This window comes from Heptranchias perlo, chromosome 3 (genome assembly GCF_035084215.1).
Source record: "Heptranchias perlo isolate sHepPer1 chromosome 3, sHepPer1.hap1, whole genome shotgun sequence".
Classification (NCBI taxonomy): domain Eukaryota; kingdom Metazoa; phylum Chordata; class Chondrichthyes; order Hexanchiformes; family Hexanchidae; genus Heptranchias; species Heptranchias perlo.
Window position 1 is genome coordinate 95796208 of NC_090327.1, and position 24385 is coordinate 95820592.

Sequence of the window (24385 nt, forward strand, 5' to 3'; positions counted from 1 at the left end):
AAAGCCTCCAAAAGCTTGTGATTTTCAAATAAAACAGTTGGACTATAACCTGGTGATGTAAGATTCCTTACATTTGTCAACCCCAGTCCATCACCGGCATCTCCACATCATGGCTACTATTTTTTTAAGTTTTGTGTGTTTAATTCTCAGTATAAAAAGCTGCCTTATAGCCTGATGCTTTTTTTCAGTAATTGAAGGTAAGAACTGGGACTGTTTGCCTTTCTGAAATGTATTGATTTTGTATTTTGTACCTTTAAACATGCAGGAAGCATTGGAAGAATTATACGGCAGATTAGTTAATATTTCGGACTTTTGTTTTCTAATGTCTAGCTCTTTGATCATTGATTGATTGTAGTGTGGCCAATTTGGTGAATAAAAATGATTGTTTTAACCACACTGAGTGGAGTGCCTGCCTAAGTGAGGTAGAGAAAGGAATCACAGGGAATGAAAGATAACAGATATAGAAACACGATGTAGATATTCAGATGAACCAATCAGGTTTGTAGTGGAAAGTCGGGCCTAACTGCCCCTTCTCCACCCCATCCTCTGAGATACTGGGATTTATTGCTTTTCCTCTAACTAGATGCTCTTGATTTATCTCATTTTCTAATAGACTTTAGTGCTTTATTCCCAACACTGATGTGATATTAATAGAGCTAAAATTCCCAGGTCGATACCTCTACCATACAAAAATCTATCAATCTCAAAATCTCCAATTGTCCCAGCCTTTTGGGGGTAGAGAATTCCAGATTTCTACTAACCTTTGTGTGAAAAAGTGCTCACTGATTTCCCTCCTGATTGGTCTGGCTCTAATTTTAAGATGATGTCCCCTCGTTCTTGATTCCCCCACCAGAGGAAATAGTTTATCTGTATCACAAGCTCTGGAATTCCCTCCCTAAACTTCTCCGCCTCTCTCTCTCTCCTCCTTTAAGACACTCCTTAAAACCTACCTCTTTGACCAAGCTTTTGATCACCTGTCCTAATATCTCCTTAAGTGGCTCGGGTGTTTGACAACGCTCCTGTGAAGCACCTTGGGATGTTTTACTACGTTACAGGTGCAATATAAATACAAGTAGTTGTTGTTTATCTACCCTATGAAATCCTTTATTTCTGATGGCTGATTTTATGCATACAGAGAAATCCTGCAATTTTCAATCTCATGGGAGAGAGCCCACCCCATAAGACCAGCCTTTTCTTATTTTTATTGTTATCCAGCAAGACCTGGAATCTGTGAAAACCTTCATGTGTTCTGGTTTGTTTATGGCTACAACTTTTGCCAGACTCAGTTGTATGGGGGCAATTTTACCTTTGGGCGATGGTGTAAAACCGCTGACCGCTGATATCGAATTAGTCAGACATTATAAACCAATGAAGTCAAAGGAAGGGGAAATTGGGCGTGCTGTATAATGGGCAGCTAATTCAATACTGCCAATTTTACACTAACATCCAAAGTTGAAATTACCCCCCTGTCAGATTAGTTGCCTGCTTGTGTATAGTTTAGTGGGTACGGTACCAAATGGTTCTGGTACTGGATTAGCAACCCAATGATCAAGGCCCCGATATTACCAGGGAGGCGGGTTGGCAGTGAGGGGGCGACTGGGCGCGTGGGTAACCCGCCCAGCAAAATTGGTACGTTCCCCACGCGATCGTGGGTAAATTGAAGCCACGTACTTTGGCTTCTGGGTTTCCCGTTGGTAGCCTGCGCAGCGGGCAGACTGCGCACCCGCATCACAGGCTGTCAGCTGGAGGAGCCCTATTTAAAGGGGCAGTCCTCCAATGCTGCTCCTGCGGCAAACAACCAAAAGAGCAGCCCAGGGGAAAGGCTGCTCCCAGGTTTAATGATGCCTCACTCCAGGATGGGGTGAGGAGGAGGAGAGAGATATTCTACCCGGCCGTCGGGAGGAAATGGCCTGCTTCTGCCACCAAGAAGGCCTGGCTCGAGGTGGCAGAAGAGGTCACCAGCAGCAGCAACGTCTCCCGCACCCGGATACAGTGCAGGAAGTGCTTCAATGACCGAACTAGGTCAGCCAAAGTGAGTACACTCACTCATTCCCCTACACTCCGTCTTCCACATCACCGCCCCCATCCCACAACTCCTTCTGCACTGCCAACACTACTCTATCACATCACTCCTCACACCCACTCAAACCTCATCCTCAACTTACCTGCACTTACTCACCTCCCCAGTACTCATCCCACCACTACCACTCAACCCAATCCTCATACAATGTTATGGCACAGTCTCATACTCACCCTCTGATGCATCTCTTTCACGGTCAGCCTCACCCAAACCAATGCATTCAGTGGTTGGCCACGTCACCATCCCTCACTCACGCCTCTCTACTTTCTCCCCTTATAGGAGAAGAGAGCCCAGAATGCACGGGAGAGGGCGAAGACCGGAGGGGGGCCGCAACATCAGGTCATCCTCATGGACGCGGAGCAGGAGGCTCTCGAATTGAGCCGCACCCTCGAGTGCCTGTCCGTGGTGGACGCTGAGACTGCCACCCAACAAACGGCTGGTGACAGAACTTTAACATTCAGCACTCACAATAGCAAATTATGTTAACATGCCTTGCCATCTTCAGCACCTGCTGGCTTCTGAAGGGGGCACCGTCACATCTGAGCGAGCCATCCACCAGCGCAGATACACACACCTCGGTGGATCCCCGTCCTCACTTAGTTGGGGTCGCACATGGTGAGTCACCACACACATGCGAGCACGAGCAGACACTGGTGGCTGGGGCAGCCGTGGAGAGTCCGCATCGGTGGGAGCACTCCTCTCCAGGCTCTGCTCAGCTGGACACAGATGCTGAACCCTGGGGGCCATCCATGAAAAGCTAGCCTCCATCGAGCTTCAAGCACGGCTCAACAATACAATGAAGCCGTTGAGACCCTGATTTTGGCTGTTCGGACTCAGGGTGAGCAACTTTCTGCCACCTTAAACAGGCAGGCACATACACTAGCACTGGCCTTACAAGACTTCACACATGTCCTCCAAACTGTCGTCCAGCAGAGTAGTAGGAGTGATGTCGGCCTGGCCCAGGGGAGGGATGATGGCGAATGGGGACACGGAAGTGGGGACGCCACTCAAAGCGCTTCCACATCTCACCCATTGCCCCCCCTCTCAACCAGTACCCGCAATGCTGCCTCCTCTCCAGGTGGCCGAGTCTGCCGCTGCACAGGTGCAGGTGGAGCAGTCTTTGGAGGGGCCCTCACGGGCACCAAAACCCAGAGGGCGTTGGCCCAAAGCATCTAATTGGTCAGGGCATGATCAAGAGCAACCTCTGCTGCAGCCACAGGGGAAGCACCACGTGGAAGTAGTCGGAAGCGAAAGGCAAAGGTTTTGTAAGCACGAAGGGGATGCACAAGGGTGTTTGATGCTTTGTCACGTTGTGCAGGGCACAACAGGCGACTATAATGCGTCCCACTCTGTCTGGTGCATATTGAAGCGCTCCCTCAGAACAATCAAGGCACCTGAAGCGCATCTTGAGCAGCCCTATAGCATGCTCAATTGTAGACCTGGTAGCGATGTGGTTGTCGTTATATCGACGCTGTTGCTTGGTGGTGGGGTCCCTCAGAGGTGTCATGAGCCACGTGTGCAAGGGGTATCCCTTGTCACCGAGGAGCCAGCCCTTGTGGGTGTTTGGTGCGTGGAAGAGGGGCGGGATGTTGGACTCCCGAAGGATGAAGGAGTCGTGGCAGCTGCCAGGGTATCTGGCGCACACGTGAAGGAATCTCTTGCGGTGGTCACAAACGAGCTGAGTGTTGATGGAGTGATAGCCCTTCCTTTTGATGAACAGTCCTGGCTCGTGTGGAGGTGCTCGTATTGCTATATGGGTGCAATTGATTACACCCTGCACCCGTGGGAAGCCAGCTACAGCGTAGAATCTGATTGCCCGCTCCGTCTGGCTGAGGTCGTCCATGGGGAAGTTCATATAGTGCGAGGCACTGCGAAACAAGCTGTCGGTGACCTGCCTTATGCATTTGTGTGCAGACAACTGAGAGACCCCGGCGATGACCCCGGTGGCACCCTGGAAGGATCCGGAGGCGAAGAAGTTGAGGGCAGTGGTGACTTTGACAGCGACAGGTAAGAAGATGCTGCTCGGGCCAGCCGGGAGCAGCTCGGCATGAAAGAGGCTGCAGATGTCCGCAAGTACCTGGCGACTGAGTCTGAGCCTCAGAGAGGTCCAGGAAGCTGAGCCTCGGTCTGTAGACCCTGTGGTGAGGGTAGTGCCTCCTGCGACGTCACTCTCTCTGTTGTTGCCCTCCATACTGTTGTGCAGGTGCATGTGGCACAGCACTATGTTGTGGAGCTCCACATGGCGGAGGTGGACGGCGTGCCTGGTGATGTTGCTCGTCCTCAGATGAAGTGATGAATGCAGCTAAGGCACCCCCCATCCTGACGGTGTGAGTTTGAGGGGGTCCGCAAAGTAGGTAAATGTGTTTGCACAGCATAGTTTAGGGTATAAATTAATAATTTTGAGTGGAAAGACAAAGGTGTTGCAGCCAAAAGTTTGTCTGAAGTGACAGAGTGCCCTGCTGCAATAAATGAGGTTTTCTCCCCACCTGTCAAATAATCCTTTGCATCTCCCACTGGCTGCTGGCTGAAACACGACTGCTCCAACAGGGAGTGTTTCCCACAGCACGGGAAACACGCTGAGGATACTTGAAAATTGCACCTCTGCCTAAATCTCCTGTCAATGAGGTCTGTCAAGGACCTCAACTATCTAAATAAGTATGTAAATTGTCATCCCGCCGGCTTTAATTGCCGGTGGGAGTCCCGCATGCGGGAGCTGCGCGTGCACCCGAACGTGTCATTGGGGAACCCGGAAGTGGGTGGGTTGGAGCCAGGCTCCGGACCCGCTATGGGATTCCCCCATTTTATCTGAAAATCAGCCCCGAGAGTTCAAATCCCACCCAAGGAAGTTGTGAAGCTGAATTCAATAAATTTGCTAATTTCTGGGCTGGCATCAGAAAAATGATCATGAAAGCTGTTGGATTGTTGTTAAAAACCCAACTGGTTCACTCAGGGAAGGGAACATGCCAACCTGTGCCTGGTCTGACCTACATACGACTCCAGTCCAACACTAGGTGGTTGACTCTTAACACCCTCAGGGCAGCGAGGGATTGGCAATAAGTACGGCCATGCCAAGCTCGGCCACATCCCAAGAACAAATTTTTTAAAACTATCAGCATCGTGTTTAGTGAAAATGTGAACAAACTGGATAGAAGCCGTCTACATTTAACCACTGCCAACCCTTTATTTCTCAAGGCATTATTTGTTCTTTGTACTCGATTCATTGTGAACATATTCACACATTGTCCTTTACTTTCCTCTGACGTCCACTCCAATTTACTTTTCTAATTTTCTCATTCCAGCTCTTATTCAACATTTTAGTGCATGTTACTACTGGCACCGAAGCCTAGCTAGTACTGAGTGCAGCTTGAAATATAGAGGCTAAAGCATTGCAGGCCTCTCAAAATCATCCCCTTCATTTGCAGCCTCGTCAATACATTGTCAAACATTCAAATTTTTATTTAATGTTTTGTTTCTCCCAAATACTTTCCCAATTTATCTTCATTCCCAAACCCATCTCTTATTAGCTCCCACACTTTGTTATTTCTTATTCAGAGTGGGTACAGTAGTGTAGTGTAGTGGTTATGTTACTGGAGTCATAATCCAGAGGCCGGGACTAATAATCCAAAGAATTAGGAGTTCAAATCTCACCATGGTAGTTTGTGAATTTGAATTCAGTTTTTAAAAAATCTGGAAATAAAAAGTTGGTATTAGTAAAAGTGACCACATAGTAAAAATCCAACTGGTTCACTAATGCCCTTAAGGAAGTAAACCTACCGTTCTTACCTGGTTCTGGCCTATATGTGACTCCAGTCCTACAACAATGTTGACTTAATAACTCTTAACTGCCCTTTGAAGTGGCCTCGCAAGCTTCTCAGTTGTATCAAACTATTACACAGACGGTCCACCACCATCTTCTCAGGGAAACTAGGGATGGGCAATAAGTGCCGGCCTTGCCAGTGACACCCACATCCCAAGAATGAACATAGGTAAAAAATCATTTTCAGAAATCACTTTCTCCCCCCTTAACTTCTGTAATTTTATTTTTGTCAAAGGCCGTACCCAATATATGTGTCTTTACCTTTAGGTTGACGACTGGCATGTTTAATCTGTCAGCTTTCCTCACCACCGTGTATAAATCTTGTAGTTGAGAGGATAGGAAAGCTCGATAAGTTGACAACGAGCCCATCGCTCGCGCTTGCTGGAAGCACTGCAAGTCAGCTCCGCGAATACCCCGCATGTTACCAGACAGGGGGGTGTTTAGAGCGACCAAGTGTAACTTAAAGGGAACAGAAAGAAAGAATCATGTTAAAAAACACAATAGTATATCCCTGACCCAAAAAAGTGACCAACAATCCCCCAAAATTAAACACCAGACTTTTCACTTCACCTTAGTCGCACTGAGGTAAGTTTTCAAGCCGATGCTTCCTGTAAAACATAAGGGCTTGGAAATTCCGCGGGGGTTTCTCCGTAGCTTTGATGGGAGGCTGGCGGAGAAACAAAACACCCGGGGAAACAGGGTAAACCACCATTTGCACACGTATCCCTGGGGGATTCAGTTGTGGCAGGAGATCGGAAGGATCCCATCTCCCCCGCGGATTTGAATCTCTCGCACACGAGGTTGGACACGGAGCTTCACTCACAAGAGTAACTAAAACCTGCAGATAACACCTTACTTCACTCAGTGAAGTGGCTGAGCCAAAGGGGGCCATTTTCCCAAGGACATGTTACTGCTGGGAAGGCCCCAGGTTGCCAACCAAGGAAATCACAGGCCCGCTGCCATGATTTTTTATCCGGACACTCAAATCCCCGATATGTTGGGCTGGAGCTCCTCGCTGGAAACGCAGATTAGGCAAAATATCCCTAACGGGTCGGATCTAGCTGGAAGTCATGATTGGCAAATCAGTCACAGGATGTAAGATGGATTCTCTCTACCCAAATTAGACAACTGACCAACATATAGGGCAGAGAAGGTTAAGGGGAGATTTAAAGGAGGTGTTCAAAATTATGAGCGGTTTTGATGAAGTAGATAGGGAGAAACTGTTTCCACTGGCAGAAGGGTCGGTAACCAGAGGACACAGATTTAAGATAATTGGCAAAAGAACCAGAGGGGTGATGAGGAGAAATTTTTTGATGCAGTGAGTTGTTATGATCTGGAATACACTGCCTGAAAGGGTGGTGGAAGCAGATTCAGTAGTAACTTTCAAAAGAGAATTGGATAAATACTTGAAAAGGAAAAATTTATAGGGCTGTGGGGAAAGAGCAGGGAAGTGGGACTAATTCGATAGCTCTTTCAAAGAGCCGGCACAGGCACGATGGGCCGAATGGCCTCCTTCTGTGCTGTAGGATTCTATTCTACAAAATTACCCCCTAGTTTCGTAATCCTAGATCTAAAAGCGCTGCAATGCCAAGAAATAAATGAACTTACCGCCGGCTTCTGATCATTTATCTTTGGGAATGAGTTTGGTCCCTGATGTACAAAAAGAAACACACAAAAAACATGTCTTTAACCTGTTTGGAAGCGTTCCCGTGCTTCATTTTAAAATTAAGGGCAAGTTAGAAGTTCTTACTTACTGAGATAGAGTTAACTAAATGAAAGGGATCATCGGCAGGAGCAGGAATCAGATCACCAAGCTGGCAACAGAATTACAAAAGAGAATTTAAAACTCTGATCCAAAATTAAACTCCAGAATTAGACCTCAGAATTAGAAACTTACTTTGAGCTGTCTCCAGCCATTGTAAACTCGAATGTAAAGGTCACCCCTATCTGTAACATAGCCCAAAGAACCTTCAGACAATGAATAGGTTGTTTTGTGCATAAGCTCCATGTTGTTGAACATTTTTACCTATTCAGGATATGAAATAAACAAGATTAGACATTGTCATGACATTATTAAATCAGAAATGTTTGACAAGATGGCACAAAATGAGATGAGCTTTACAGGATGAAAGATCATTTCATTCAAAATTCTTGGTAACAATATCACATAGAATGACATAGAAAATCTCCTAGAGGAAGCTGAAGAAAATATTCCAAGCAGGAGAAACCAACAGAATCACCTTGTGGTAAAAGTTACTACCCTCCATAAACTTCAGCTCATCCAAAACTCTGCTGCCTGTGTCCTAACTCGGACCAAGTCCCATTCACCCATTACCCCTGTACTCGCTGATCTACACTGGCTCCTGATTCAGCAATGCCTCAAATTTACAATTCTCATCCTTGTGTTTAAATCCCTCCCTCCCTCGCCTTGCCCCTCCCTATCTCTGTAACCTCTTCCAGCCCTACAATCCTCCGAAAACTCTGCATTGCTCCATTTCTGGCCTCTTTTGCATCCCCCACTTCCTTCGGCCCACCACTGGCAGCCGTGCCTTCAGTTGTCTAGGCCCTAAGCTCCGGAATTCCCTCTCTAAACCTCTCGCCTCTCTCTCCTCCTTTAAGATGCTCCTGAAAACCTAACTCTTTGACTAAGCTTTTGGTCACCTGTCTTAATGCCGCCTTTTTGGCTCGGTATCAATTTTTGTCTGATAACGCTCCTGTGAAGCGTCTTGGGTCGTTTTACTATGTTAAAGGTGCTATGTAAATACAAGTTGTTGTTGTTGTAGTGGACATCTCCTCATGGTGTCAAACAGAAGCTAGTAACATTTCTTTAATCTCTAGCACATTTTACTTTCTTTATATCACTCCACTTGATATCAAGAAACGGCTGAGTGCACTGGATACAGCAAAGGCTATGGGCCCCGACAACATCCTGGCTGTAGTGCTGAAGACTTGTGCTCCAGAACTAGCCGCGCCTCTAGCCAAACTGTTCCAGTACAGCTACAACATCGGCATCTACCCGGCAATGTGGAAAATTGCCCTGGTATGTCCTGTCCACAAAAAGCAGGACAAATCCAATCCGACCAATTACCGCCCCATCAGTCTACTCTCAATCATCAGCAAAGTGATGGAAGGTGTCGTCATCGGTGCTATCAAGTGGCATTTACTCACCAATAACCTGCTCACCGATGCTCAGTTTGGGTTCCGCCAGGACCACTCGGCTCCAGACCTCATTACAGCCTTGATCCAAACATGGACAAAAGAGCTGAATTCCAGAGATGAGGTGAGAGTGACTGCCCTTGACATCAAGGCAGCATTTGACCGAGTGTGGCACTAAGGAGCCCGAGTAAAATTGAAGTCAATGGGAATCAGGCAGAAAACTCTCCAGTGGCTGGAGTCATACCTAGCACAAAGGAAGATGGTAGTGGTTGTTGGAGGCCAATCATCTCAGCCCCAGGGCATTGCTGCAGGAGTTCCTCAGGGCAGTGTCTGAGGCCCAACCATCTTCAGCTGCTTCATCAATAACCTTCCCTCCATCATAAGGTCAGAAATGGGGATGTTCGCTGATGACTGCACAGTGTTCAGTTCCATTCGTAACCCCTCAGATAATGAAGCAATCTGTGCCCACATGCAGCAAGATCTGGATAACATCTAGGCTTGGGCTGATAAATGGCAAGTAACAATTGCGCCAGACAAATGCCAGGCAATGACCATCCCCAACAAGAGAGAGTCTAACTACCTCCCCTTGACATTCAACAGCATTACCATCGCCGAATCCCCCACCATCAACATCCTAGGGTCACCAGTGACCAGAAACTTAGCTGGACCAGTCACATAAGTACTGTGGCTACAAGAGCAGGTCAGAGGCTGGGTATTCTGCAGCAAGTGACTCACCTCCTGACTCCCCAAAGCCTTTCCACCATCTACAAGGCACAAGTCAGGAGTGTGATGGAATACTCTCCACTTGTCTGGATGAGTGCAGCTCCAACAACACTCAAGAAGCTCGACACCATCCAGGACAAAGCAGCCGGCGTACCGTGGCTGCAGTGTGTACCATCCACAGGATGCACTGCAGCAACTCACCAAGGCTTCTTCGACAGCACTTCCCAAACCTACAACCTTTACCACCTAGAAGGACAAGAGCAGCAGGCACATGGGAACAACACCACCTGCACGTTCCCTTCCAAGTCACACACCATCCCGACTTGGAAATATATCGCCGTTCCTTCATCGTCGCTGGGTCAAAATCCTGGAACTCCCTTCCTAACAGCACTGTGGGAGAACCTTCACCACACGGACGGCAGTGGTTCAAGAAGGCGGCTCACCACCACCTTCTCAAGGGCAATTAGGGATGGGCAATAAATGCTGGCCTTGCCAATGACGCCCACATCCCATGAACAAATTAAAAAAAACTACACCCAGAGAAAGGCCAACAATAACGATAAAACCAATTTTTGTTCCAGTTCCTGAGATTTTTTTGTTCTCAGGATGTGGGCGATGCTGGCAAGGCTAGCATTTATTGTGCATTGCTAATTTCCTTGAGAAGGTGGTGGTGGGCCTTCTCCTTGAACCATTGCGGTCCTTGTGGGAATGGTGCTGCCACAATATTATGATGAAGGTACAGCAATATAGGTTCTAAATTAGAATGGTGTGCGACTTGGAAATGATGGTGTTCCTGTGACACTACTGCTCTCTTCTTTCTCTGTGGTAAAGATCACAGGGCAGGGAGGTGCTGTCCGTTTTTCCATGAAAAGCACAGGCCAGTTGTCTTGTCTACAATACATGAAATATTTGTACTCTTACCCAAACAATCCCATGAAAGGTGGGACCAACAGAATCATGGCACTGAGCATCGCGCAATGCACACAGTAGCTTAGAAATGACCAAGTGGCCTCCTAGGAGCTTGACTCCAAACGCATTAGGGCCGACCCACCGGGACCACACATTGGGAAATCATGGCCGCACTCACCAGGGTTTTCCATTTAAATGGAAAAAGGAGAAACAGGGACAACTTACGGACACAGTCTGCTCACTCTCCTCCACACACGGAACGGCACATTATTAGTTTTTGCACCGATATAGTCCACCATCACCTGCGGTTTCTCCTTTAACTTACTGGGCTTCCACTGCCTCCTGGTCCTGGTGGTCCTGCTGGTCCGGGAGGTCCAGAAAGTGCAACAGCTGCAAAGTAAGTAGAGCTCATCACTAGAAAATGAAAACTGGTTATCTGCTGGGTAGGCAAACAAAATCTTCCACTGTGCAGTGTTGCAGCGAGGCGTTCAAGTGACATTTTAAAACTGCTCAGAGTTAATTTTGGTCATAAACTGACATTCATACTTCGAGGACTTCTTTGGATACTAGCAGATCTCCTGCGTCATTTGCCAGTGTACCGAAATTTTCAATTCCAACAATGACAACGGACACTTCCGGGCTCACCTGATCCGAAGATTCCTGGTATTCCTGGAGGTCCGGGTGGTCCAGGGCGGCCTGGTGGACCCACAATTCCATACCCTGGAGGCCCTGGAAGACCAGGTATGCCTGGCGGCCCCATTGGTCCCACAACAGATTCACCCTTGGGTCCCTGTGGGAGGAGGAAAGATGAACATGTTTAACAAAAGTAACTTTCCAGTTTGTTGTTGCTGTATCTTCACACTCATCCCTCTGAGAAGAGTATGAAGTAATGAAAAGATTCAAAGGCTGATTCACAGTCTGATAGGCAGCGACGTGAGCACTCCTTCCATGGCTGTAACCATCTTTATACCAGCCGTAGGGTGGTTAGTCCTATATGGTGAGGGGTTTATGGCTTTACATATTACATTATATATCACAGTTGCAGTGCATTTAGCATATTTAAATTGGGAGGCATGGCCAACTGTGCTAGAGATGGTGTATCACTGCAGGGAGGCACAGATAGCAGAGTGGGCAGACAGGTGGCAGATGCAATTCAACGTAGAGGAATATGAAGTAATGCATTTTGGAAGCAGGAATAGTGGAAGGGAATATCTCTTAAGTGGTAAGAGTTTAAATGGAGCAGAGACTATGCAGATATACAGATCATTAAAGGTGGCAGCGCAAGTAAACAAGGCCTTAAAAAAGGCACACGGGACCCTTGCTTTTTTTATTTGGAGACCAACTATACAAAAGATAGTGTTGAGAATAAGCACTCTGCAGGTCGGGCGGCTTCTGTAAGAAACCCACGAGTTAACCGACATTTCAGGCCTTAAACCTTTCCTCAGGACAGTGAAGGAGGGGTTTAAGGCCTGAAGCATCGACTGACTCCTGTTGTTCCACAGAAGCTGCTCGGCCTGCTGAGCGTTTCCAGCTTTTACTGCTTTTATATTCAGATTTGCTGCACCTGGTGTTTTTTTTAGATAATATTGAACATGTATGAGACTGTAACTAGGCTGCAGTTAGAGTATTGTGTACAGTTTTAGGAAAGAGAGAAAAGCAATGGAAAAGTTGCATTGTAGATTCACTGGAATGTTACCAGGATGAGGGTGTTACAGCTACAAAGGGAGACTTGAGAAGTTAGGCCTTGGTACTGAGAAGGTTACGGGGTGAACTGATTAAGGTCTTCAAGATTCCAAAGGATTATGAGAAGGTAAAAAGTGAGAGATTATTCGGCCTGTGAGATGGTTACAAGAGGACACAAACTTAAGCAAATGAAAGGAGAATAAAAGTGGAGGTTGGAAACATTTTCTTTACATAGGTGGTGACTTGAACTGTTGTCAATGCAGAGCCCATAAACTCTTTATTAAAGGAACAAAATTGCTGTTTGAAAAAGAGCCACATTAAAGAATATTAAACTAGCTGGCTCATGTGGAGAAAACACCAGCACAGACTTGATAGGCCAAAGGCCTTTTTCTATACTGTAATATGATTCTATATTATATTGTATATCGCAGGTATTGGGCATTTGGCATATTTAACACTGTTAGGTTCTGTCACAGTTTACATTTTACTGAGCAACATTAAGGATGATTTTTTTTCCTGAACTACTTACTACTGGCCCAGGTCTCCCATGAGGTCCAAAGGGGCCTGGGGGTCCAGGTAAACTTGGCAGGAACAATCCGCCACCTGATTCTCCCTTTTCTCCTTTTTGACCCGATGCACCCGAGTCTCCTTTTTCACCCTTTAAAAGTCAAAGACAAAAGTGTTTTAAGATGGTGACCCAAGATAAATGCGGTTTGTTAATTAAAGATTGCAAAGAGCAGAAATGGCCCATAGTCAAACCTGTGACGTAAAAGATGTGAAACTGTCACTGTTTCCTCTTAGGTCAAATCGTTTAGTTGATGGCAGGACAAATGCAGCATAGAAAACGAGAGACACATTTCAAAATAACACCACTAAGATTGGTAAACAATCCTCGTGGGAACAGCACAATGAGCACATACAGCCTTTGTAATTTAGGGCAGCATTTAGCAGTGCACCCACATGAACAACAGACACTATGTGAGATACTGTAAATAATTACTAACTGTTAGCCTGGCAGCAGGAGTCAGAACAAGATTATACTGCATTAATTTTAAACAATCAGTTTGTATCCTTTTCCACAGAGCTTGTATTTGGCTGCTGTTCACTGCTGTCACCCGCAGAGTCGCAACCGGCTTGAGGGGGGGTCTCTAAAATCGGAGGGGGGAGTGGTTCTGTAATCGGGGGTACTCTGAAATCAGGGGGGCTCTCAAATCGGGGTGAAGGGGCTATGAAATGGAGGGGAGGGATGGAGACTGGGGAATGGGGGCTCAGGGAGCAAGAAAGATGGGGATCAAGGGACGGGAGGTCAGGGGAGAGAAGGGGACTGGCAAATGGGACAGAGAAGGGGACTGGGAAATGGGAGAAGGGGACTGGGGGGATCAGGGGATTGGGGCTCAAGCGAGGGGGGGGCAGAATGGGGTGGGGGTCGGTGTGGGCATAAGGACCAGCCTTTCTTGCAGAGCCGGGAGCAACAGTCGGGTGGTGAGTGGGAGCAGCACAGAAAGGAACAGCCAGTAATGGGGTGAGTGAAACCTGGGGACCTTATCGTGGGTAAATAATGAAAGATTGTTTCCAATGGTGGGCAAATGGGAAATAAGGGGACGGAAACCGAGGATTCTCACTGGAAGAACCAAGGGGGAAAGGAGGAGGAAGGTTCTTGAACTGAGGACTATTAGACGGTGGGATCCTTCACCACATGTGGGTATTGAGATAGAGACTAAAACTTAATTTAAACGGGAAGAGATAAATATTCGAAAAGGAGTAATATAAAAGGACCTGGGGGGAATTTGGTTACAGGAGAGAGCACCAGCACTGGGGGCCGAATGGCCTTCCTCTAAGCTGTAATTTCTATAATTCTATGAAAATTCTCCTTTATTGAGACTGAGCCCAGCAAGTGGTGTAGAAGAGAAGAGTCTCAAACACTGAGCCCACTGTCCTTTGTGCGAGCTCTCGGTTTGGTTCAGGTCAGTCTGTATCGGCCGGTTTTGACGTGTGAAGCCCGAGTACAGATCAGCTCTGACTGAGTTTCCCAGTTCAGAGTTGTCACCTTCACACGGAACTGGAGTCCAAGGAGATAGAGAGAGACGAAGCCTATTAAACATGGCATCAACTGCGGAGCCTGACCGCACCTTGTGCAGTGCGGGGGATTTCTGGCTATGGTTTCAGAGCAAATATCAGTGAGTGATAGGATTACTACTAGTTACAGATAGGATATAGGGGCATTATACCTATTATAGACTATCAGTGAGTTACATAAATGGAGGGCCCTAGCAGTTCAAAGCAAAATGAACATTTCATGCAATACAAACATTCCTGAAGGGAATGCAAAATAGTGCTGTGGTTAACATTTCATTGGAAAACAAGTAGCTACTTACTTTAAGGCCATGGTATGGTGAATAAGGACCTAAAAAAATAGATTGAAATCTGAATTGAAATTTGCTGGCCAGATAAAAACAACATACAAATCAATATAAACTTAAGTCTAGCAATACAGCAGATCTATTAGTTTGAAGTCTGTTCCCAGAATTGTAACATTACCATTACATTAAAGCCTCCTTATGACACAGTCCTTGGGAGCTGTGTGAAAGGAGTTGTGTGTTATTGTGAGTGTCACAGCACAGCTTGTATTATACTGGGAGCTCATGTGTGCTATATCAATTTATAAAGAGATACAGCTAGACCCAGACCATCTGATGGGTTAACCCGTATTACTACAAGCATTACTGTGGGAGGTGTTGATTGACAGGATAGTGTTAATCCAGGAAATAATAATCGTCATCAGAAGCGTGATCAGACAGATAACGTCGTAAACCAGCAGGATCAAATTATCCAACCATTTCCTTCAGTTCTATATTTAGCATAAAGGGCGGATTTTCCTCATTTGCATTCGGTCGATAAATAATCACCTGGCACAGCACGTAGAGGAACACCGGGCAGGGACGATCGCACGCTCAAAATGATGCCGACCAATTTCCATCCACATAAATTAATGAATGGAAATCAGGCGTGCTGTGTCACAGCCGTGCGACCCTCCACACTTGATTTTCCCCCACGTTTGCTGCCCAGGCAGGTATTTAATGTCGAGTCATGAATACAGGAAATCATCCCCGTTTATATTTGTTCCATTTAGTGCTTGCACATTGTGGGAGGCGATTTTCCAGTTCCTCGTTCACTGAGTGGCACATAAGAAAATCACAGACAGTGCTTCCCGTGATTTATTACAATTTAGGTGTCAGCTGTGGCTCAGTGGTAGTACACTCGCCTCTGAGACAGAAGGTCGTGCCAACTCCACGATTTCCTGATATGGTCACGTTACATCCCCCACTCCAGAGACTTGACATTTCAGTACAGTATTAAGGGAGTGTTGCACTGTAGGAGGTGCTGTCTTTCGGATGAGATGTCTGCCCTCTCAGGTGGACGTAAAATATCCCATGGCACTATTTCGTGAAAGGTGCTATATAAATGCAAGTTCTTTTTTTTCTTTCTTTGGCACTAGATTATGTGCGCAAGCCCTTGGAGTGGGGCTTGAGCCCACAACCTTCTGACTCAGAGGCAAGAGTACTACCACTGAGCCATGGCTGACCCAGTACCAAATGTGCACATATGTTTGGGCTAATACACTGAGAGTTCCTAACATGATATATTTTCCTTCAAACATCACAGTCGATTCTAACCTTGGCCGCTCACCCGAAGTCCGTGCCGAGAGGCCTGAGCCATTTTGAAGGCCGGGCCTCGCTTCAATACTGTTGGCGAGACCCGAACGCTGTTCTGATGCTCACGGGCAGCTCGTCGGTCGGGGAGGGTGGGAATTTGGTGGTTCTGACGCAGAGTTTATGATGAATTGAGATTGTACGATATCTGTACAGCAAAAACACTCTCACACATCATACTAACCGGTTGTCATTAAAACTCCCCCCTCACAAAAAATAAGATTTATAACGCTTTATACAAAAAAAGGAAAAATCAAATTCATTCGAACAAAAAAGGACAATACCTGGCAGTCCTGGGGCACCCTGCTCCCCCTTTTCACCACTTGGTCCAAGTAATCCAAAAGAACCTTTCTCCCCCTTCGGCCCTTTGGGAAATGAATGGTTGTTTATTGTATGTTTCAGAAAGCCTTTACACAATATAACCATTACACTGCTCGAAAGCTGTTTACCCCCATTCTGGTTTAGAAACCAGAAGGTGCAGTGTTATTCAGATGAGTTTGTTCCACAACATACCATAAGGACTGATCTGAAAGGGGCAAGTCCCATAGATAAAGTTTTAAGGGAAATACGTCCCTAAAGAAAGGTTGCAGAAGTGGGATAGTCTTGTGAAAACTGGGGGATATGATTCCAGGAGTATATACGATGGCCCATTTGACTTTTAAATCCATGGAATTATGGTATATTATGCACATCCACACAATAACCATCATCCCAGAGTACTAAAAGAGGTAGCCATGGAAATAGTGGATGCATTAGTTGTCATCTTCCAAAATTCTATAGATTATGCAACAGTTCCTGCAGATTGGAGGGTGACAAATGTAACCTCACTATTTAAAAAAGGAGGGAGAGAAAACGGGGAACTACAGACCGGTTAGCCTAATATCAGCAGTAGGGAAAATGCTAGAGTCTATTATAAAGGATGTGATAACAGGACACTTAGAAAATATCAATGGGATTAGACAAAGTCAACATGGATTTATGAAAGGGAAATTGTGTTTGACAAACCTATTGGAGTTTTTTGAGGATGTAACGGGTAGAATAGATAAGGGAGAGCCAGTAGATGTGGTTTATTTGGATTTTCAGAAGGCCTTTGATAAAGACCCACATAAAAGGTTAGTGTGGCTCACCACCACCTTCTCAAGGGCAATTAGGGATGGGCAATAAATGCTGGCCTCGCCAGCGACGCCCATATCCCAAGAACGAATAAAAAAAATTAAGCACATGGGATTGGGGGTAATGTACTGGCATGGATTGAAAATTGGTTAACAGACAGGAAACAGAGTAGGAATAAATGGGTCTTTTTTGGGGTGGCAGGCAGTGACTAGTGGGGTACCGCAGGGATCAGTGCTTGGGCCCCAGCTATTCACAATATACATCAATGATTTGGATGAGGGAACCAAATGTAATATTTCCAAGTTTGCTGACGACACAAAACTAGGTGGGATTGTGAGTTGTGAGGAGGATGCAAAGAGGCTTCAAGGCGATTTAGACAAGTTGAGTGAGTGGGCAAATACATGGCAGATGTAGTATAACGTGGATAAATGTGAAGTTATCCACTTCGGAAGGAAAAACAGAAAGGCATAGTATTACTTAAATGGTGATAGATTGGGAAATGTTGATGTACAAAGGGACCTGGGTGTCCTTGTACACCAGCCACTGAAAGCAAACATGCAGGTGCAGCAAGCAGTTAGGAAGGCAAATGCTACGTTGGCCTTCATTGCAAGAGGATTTGAATACAGGAGCAAGGATGTCTTACTGCAGTTATACAGGGTTTGGTGAGACCACACCTGGAGTATTTTGTGCAGTTTTGGTCTCCTTACCTAAGAAAGGATATACTTGCCATAGAGGGAGTGCAGCAAAGGTTCACCAGACTGATCCCTGGGATGGCAAGACTGTCGTATGAGGAGAGATTGGGTCGACTAGGCCTGTATTCACTCGAGTTTAGAAGAGTGAGAGGGGATCTCATTGAAACATATAAAATTCTGACAGGGCTAGACAGACTGGATGCAGGGAGGATATTTCCCCTGGCTGGGGGGGGGTGTCTAGAACGAGAGGTCACAGTCTCAGGATACAGGGTAGTATATTTAGGACTGAGGTGAGGAGAAATTTCTTCACTCAGAGGGTGGTGAACCTGTGGAATTCTCTACCATAGAAGGCTGTGGAAGCCAAGTCACTGAATATATTTAAGAAGGAGCTAGATAGATTTCTAGACTCAAAAGGCATCAAGGGATATGGGGAGAGAGCGGGATTTTGGTATTGAGTTAGAGGATCAGCTATGATCATATTGAATGGCGCAGCAGGCTCGAAGGGCCGAATGGCCTACTTCTGCTCCTATTTTCTATGTTTCTATGACTGCTCTTCCTACAGTTAGGAGGTCAGTCATCTCATTGAGTCGTGCAGCTGTGTTCCTTCTGATGCTTGCATGTAGACATGTCACAGCAAGCAGCTGGCCTACGCAAGAGGTGAGGAAACTCCTGCTGCTGCTTAATGACATTCCTGAGGCATGAGGTTATTATTATGTTGCAGCAGACGATGAGTCAGTGGGATAGTTGCTCCAACAAGTTCTCCAGACACAATCTGCTCTGCCTTTGATCATCTCAGCTCCTGTATTTGGTTGCTTTGGATGTTGCAACACTGATGTCATTGGCACGGATAGCCTTGAATTTATGAGTTCTTGAAAATATGGTCACCTTTTCAAATCAGTAGACTATACACTGTTCAAACTGAAACTGTCCACCACATTTTAAAGTAACACTTCACACCACTTTAATTAGATTTATTTCACAAAACTATTCATGATAAAGTTTATGCTGCGTAACTTGTTTTTGTGTAGTATTTTTTGTCTTACTTTAACCAAGTTGCTGCTGCTGAAAACATTTAAAATGCCCGAAGTGTAGCCTTCCTCATTCTTTAAACATAGTACAGCTGTCACAATCAAATACAATGGGGATAGGAAAAACTTTAGGGACACTGTCACTTTAAGAACTTTCTGCCATGTACGACCAAAGTCCCAACATGTGAGAAAGAGAACAGATGGGCAGGATTGCAGAGGTTCCTGCATTCAAAGTATGAGTCGACCATATATGCACCAGGGAATTTAACCATCCCTCCTTACTCTTTCAACCTCCACATACCACTGATGTATCAAAATGGTACAAGTATTGTAGGAGGGAACCCTCTAATCTGAATGATAAAGGCAGCTCGAAACGCAGCTGCACTAGAGTACTTGTCATCTTGGATGACTGAATCAAGCCATTCATGGCTGATAAACGTATGTAAAGTTACAGCAATCTGCTGTCCTACAGATAGTGTCAACAACAAACTGCAGTTCTGTCTCAGGTTTCTCACGGTGTCAAGAGAAACCTACAGCATTCCAGCTTAAGATGGTTCCTTCTAAAGGGAAGAATAAGAAGTACATTCTGCAACTCAGTCTGATGATCCCTCCTTTCGTAACAGGTTTAATCCAGACATTTGTTGCCATTAAGAGTAAAGAATTGCCTAGACTGGCGAATGTTTTGTTTTCTCTGTGTAGAACATGATGTGGAGATGCCGGTGATGGACTGGGGTGGACAAATGTAAGGAATCTTACACTTGGAATTCATTATAAGATTACAAGGAACACTTGGAATTCATTATAAGATTACAAGAGCATCAAGGATGAGAAAAAGCCAATCAGCCCATCCCTTTAGTGCCCTAACTCTCCCACTGAAGCTCATGCCCTCTATACCCTAATTCCTCCAGTCTAGAATCCAAATGGGATTTTGAATGCTTATTATTGTGAGCTCTACTACCTTCTAGACTATAGACCTTGAGCCTCTCTAATCTTTCGACAGAGCTTCTCTCTACACTTGGAATTGTTCCTGTTGCTCTGCAATGCACCTACTATTCATTTTTTTGTGCTATGATGACTAGAACTGAACACAATACTCCAGGCCTAGTCTGAACAGTGCATTGTAAGATCTTAGCATAACCTCAGGAGACCAGTAGTTCACTATATATTCCAGTATTTAACAAGCTGACAACTCCTTTGACAGAAACCTGCAGTAACAAATAAAATTTCCTGAGATAAGTGAAACTCAGATATAGTTTTAGGCAAAAAAACTGGTGAATGTGATTTAGTAACTGCTTTGTCCTTCTGCCAAACAAAATAAGGTGGATCAACCACTGAGGTATGAAATTCATTAACCTCGCAGGCCGAATAAAGAGCAAGTATAAGAAATTTCAGCCCCCACGAGATTTAAATTTGTCTGACATAAGCTTGATTCAAGATTCAATTTCTTTGAGATTATTAGCTGTTGATGGAAGGAAGATGGCTCCTAGGTTGACAGCTCCCTACTGAGCTCCACTCCTTTGCACTTTTATCCATGGCCACCCATTGCCATCCTTTGCCATTTTCTCCCTAATCTCCTCTCGTTAAAATGGGAATATTTTAGCTCAAGCTCTGAAAGTTCAAGCTTCAAGTTTAAAGCTACCTGTACACAGCACAATGCCCATCTCACGGCCCTGCTTGTTCCGTGTTTGTGCTGTGCTCTTTTCAATTGTGACTTGGCCCACATTTGATTTCCTGGTCTTCTCTACCATCAGCTACTCTGCTGGACTACACTGTATGCTTCGGCTGCCGTGACTCTGCTCTGCTACTCGATTTCTTCAGGTTAAGGGAACTTGTTCCAGTCTACACTGCCCATCCCCCATCTGCTGTTGTTGCTCGATGAGCTTCAGGACTGTACCTCAATGCACCTTTGGCTTCTCAGCTTTATTCTGCTGCCATATTGGGTCCTGGGCAGAAACCCACTTTCTCCTGGGCTGAAGTCCATTTCTCTGCTGGCTTCTGGGCTTTACCGTGCCTTCCACCTTCACTGCCATTTGCTATGGAGTTTGTATTCTCTGCTGGACTACATCTATTGCAATACCCGGCACACCTCTGCGGGCTCAGTTTTCTGCTCCTCTGCTGGGACTTTTCATTCTACGCTGCTCTAGTTCGAAACCATTCCTTTTGGTTCCCACCCTGCTCTAGATTCTGCTCCTATGCATGCTCAATAATCTCTGCTTTGGTGCTGTCAACTTGCTTCCGTGGCCACTGACTCTGCTCTGCTCCACTCTTCCTTCCTTCGCTGGACTGGGTTGGACCGGATTCTCAAGCTTCTGCCCAGGCTGTCCCTGTTCCTCAAACCAGCTCCCTCAGCTGCACTGATCCTGTGGATTTACCTTGCACCCTCCCCTGGCTCCCTGGACTTAGATGCTCTTGGTCCTTGGCATTCACTCCCACTGCTCCTTGTTTCTTTGCTGGTATACCAGATCCTCTGGTGTGCACTGCTAAAACCTGAGGTCACTACATCTCTCCACTCCTCTTTGGCCCTCTGATTCCACTGGACAACTTCCAGCAGCGCACCCACACATATTCTGCCCCTCGACCGGCTGCTGGATCCACTTGCTTTCTCCGAACCTGGACACCGGTTTGCGGATGCTCCAAGCTGCCTTCAACTTCTTCTCTCCACAGGACCTCAGACCAATAACTCTGTCCTATCACCTCTTCCCTGTCCTCTTGCTTACAACCAGGACATGTCTCTCTTATAAACTCTTCCATGCTTATGTAACCTGAATTCCCTCTGTGCCCATTCACGCCCATGCCTTTTCCTTTTTCTGTAAGCCCCTCTTTCACTTCCCAAATCTCACAATTCCATGTTTGAATCTTTCCAATCAGGTTTCCGCCCCTGACACAACACCAAATTGGCCCTAACCAAAGTCGTAAATGAGATCCTCTCTGACTGTGGTGCATTATCCCTCCTGGTCCGTCTTGAGCTCTCTGCAGCCTTTGACAAGGTCAATCACAACATCCTATTCCATTGCCTCTCCTTCACTGTCCAGCTGGGTGGGACTGCCATCTTACCTATTTGATCATAGCTAGAGCATGTCCAGCAATGGCTTCCCTTTCTGCCCCTGTACCGTTACCTTTGGAGACACCCAAGGATCTGTTCTTGGCCCTCTTCTCTTCCTCATCTACATGCTGCCCCTTGACAACATCATCCGCAGACATGCGGTCAGGTTCCCCATGTACGCTGATGATTCCCAGCTCTACCTCGTCACCTCTCTTGAACATTCCACTGCCTCTATTCTATCATGATGTGGAGATGCCGGTGATGGACTGGGGTGGACAAATGTAAGGAATCTTACACCAGGTTATAGTCCAACAAATTTATTTTAAAATCACAAGCTTTCGGAGATTATCTCCTTCGTCAGATGATTCATCTGACGAAGGAGATAATCTCCGAAAGCTTGTGATTTTAAAATAAATTTGTTGGACTATAACCTGGTGTAAGATTCCTTACATCTATTCCATCAGACTGCTTATCTGAAATCCAGTCATGAAAGAGTCAGATTTTCTTCAAGTTAAACATTGGAAAGACCAAAGCCATCATCTTGGGCACCCACCATAAACTCAATCCCCTTTCCACTAACTTCACCACCTCCCCCTCCCCACCGACCCATCTGGCCATTGTCTCAGGATGAACCAGACTATTTGTAAACTCGGCATCCTACTTGACCCCGATCTGAGCTTTCAACTCCGTAGCTTCTCCACCACAAAGGCTGCCGGCTTACACCTCCGGAACTTCACGCGCCTCTGCTCCTACCTCAGCCCATCAGCTGCTGAAACCCTCATCTATGCCACTGTCACCTCCAGACTCGACTATTCCAATGTTCTTCTGGCCGGCCTCCCATCCTCCACCCTCCGTAAACTTCAGCTCATCCAAAACTCTGCTGCCCGTGTCCTGGCACCAAATCCCACTCATCCATAACCCCGTCCTCACTGATCTACACTGGCTCCCAGTCTTCCAACATCGCAAATTTAAAATACTCATCCTCGTGTTTAGATCCTTTCATGGTCTCATCCTTCTTTATCTCTTTAACCTCCTCCAGAGACTCCCCCCCTCAAACTCCCCGTTCCTCCGACTCTATCCTGAGTCCATCGAGCCTTCTACACCCAGAGCCCATTGAGTCTGTAAGATCCAGAGCCCATCAAGACCAATTTATCCAGAGTCTATGAAGCCCACTCCATCCAGAGTCTATGAAGCCCACTCCATCCAGAGTCTATGAAGCCCACTCCATCCAGAGTCTATTAAGCCCACTCCATCCAGAGTCTATGAAGCCCACTCCATCCAGAGTCTATTAAGCCCACTCCATCCAGAGTCTATTAAGCCCACTCCATCCAGAGTCTATGAAGCCCACTCCATCCAGAGTCTATTAAGCCCACTCCATCCAGAGTCTATGAAGCCCACTCCATCCAGAGTCTATGAAGCCCACTCCATCCAGAGTCTATGAAGCCCACTCCATCCAGAGTCTATTAAGCCCACTCCATCCAGAGTCTATTAAGCCCACTCCATCCAGAGTCTATGAAGCCCACTCCATCCAGAGTCTATGAAGCCCACTCCATCCAGAGTCTATTAAGCCCACTCCATCCAGAGTCTATTAAGCCCACTCCATCCAGAGTCTATTAAGCCCACTCCATCCAGAGTCTATTAAGCCCACTCCATCCAGAGTCTATTAAGCCCACTCCATCCAGAGTCTATTAAGCCCACTCCATCCAGAGTCTATTAAGCCCACTCCATCCAGAGTCTATTAAGCCCACTCCATCCAGAGTCTATGAAGCCCACTCCATCCAGAGTCTATTAAGCCCACTCCATCCAAAGTCTATGAAGCCCACTCCATCCAAAGTCTATTAAGCCCACTCCATCCAGAGTCTATGAAGCCCACTCCATCCAGAGTCTATTAAGCCCACTCCATCCAGAATCTATTAAGCCCACTCCATCCAGAGTCTATTAAGCCCACTCCATCCAGAGTCTATGAAGCCCACTCCATCCAAAGTCTATGAAGCCCACTCCATCCAGAGTCTATTAAGCCCACTCCATCCAGAATCTATTAAGCCCACTCCATCCAGAGTCTATTAAGCCCACTCCATCCAGAGTCTATGAAGCCCACTCCATCCAAAGTCTATGAAGCCCACTCCATCCAGAGTCTATTAAGCCCACTCCATCCAAAATCTATTAAGCCCACTCCATCCAAAGTCTATTAAGCCCACTCCATCCAGAGTCTATTAAGCCCACTCCATCCAGAGTCTATTAAGCCCACTCCATCCAGAGTCTATTAAGCCCACTCCATCCAGAGTCTATGAAGCCCACTCCATCCAGAGTCTATGAAGCCCACTCCATCCAGAGTCTATGAAGCCCACTCCATCCAGAGTCTATTAAGCCCACTCCATCCAGAGTCTATTAAGCCCACTCCATCCAGAGTCTATTAAGCCCACTCCATCCA

General features: G+C 46.3%; 1 protein-coding gene across 3 annotated transcripts in view; it reads right to left on the minus strand.

Annotated features, from left to right (window-relative positions):
- Positions 1-24385, minus strand: part of LOC137317881 (collagen alpha-1(XV) chain-like) — a 278899-nt gene that overhangs the window by 12800 nt on the left and 241714 nt on the right. For all 3 annotated transcript variants that reach the window (XM_067980899.1, XM_067980902.1, XM_067980893.1), the window contains 9 exons: positions 16363-16443; positions 14744-14772; positions 12898-13026; positions 11331-11475; positions 11011-11075; positions 7795-7923; positions 7652-7711; positions 7506-7547; positions 6159-6356 (listed from right to left, as the gene is read on the minus strand). In XM_067980899.1, coding sequence (XP_067837000.1) covers positions 6159-6356; positions 7506-7547; positions 7652-7711; positions 7795-7923; positions 11011-11075; positions 11331-11475; positions 12898-13026; positions 14744-14772; positions 16363-16443 — 878 coding nt within the window. The remainder of the gene's footprint in view (positions 1-6158; positions 6357-7505; positions 7548-7651; positions 7712-7794; positions 7924-11010; positions 11076-11330; positions 11476-12897; positions 13027-14743; positions 14773-16362; positions 16444-24385) is intronic.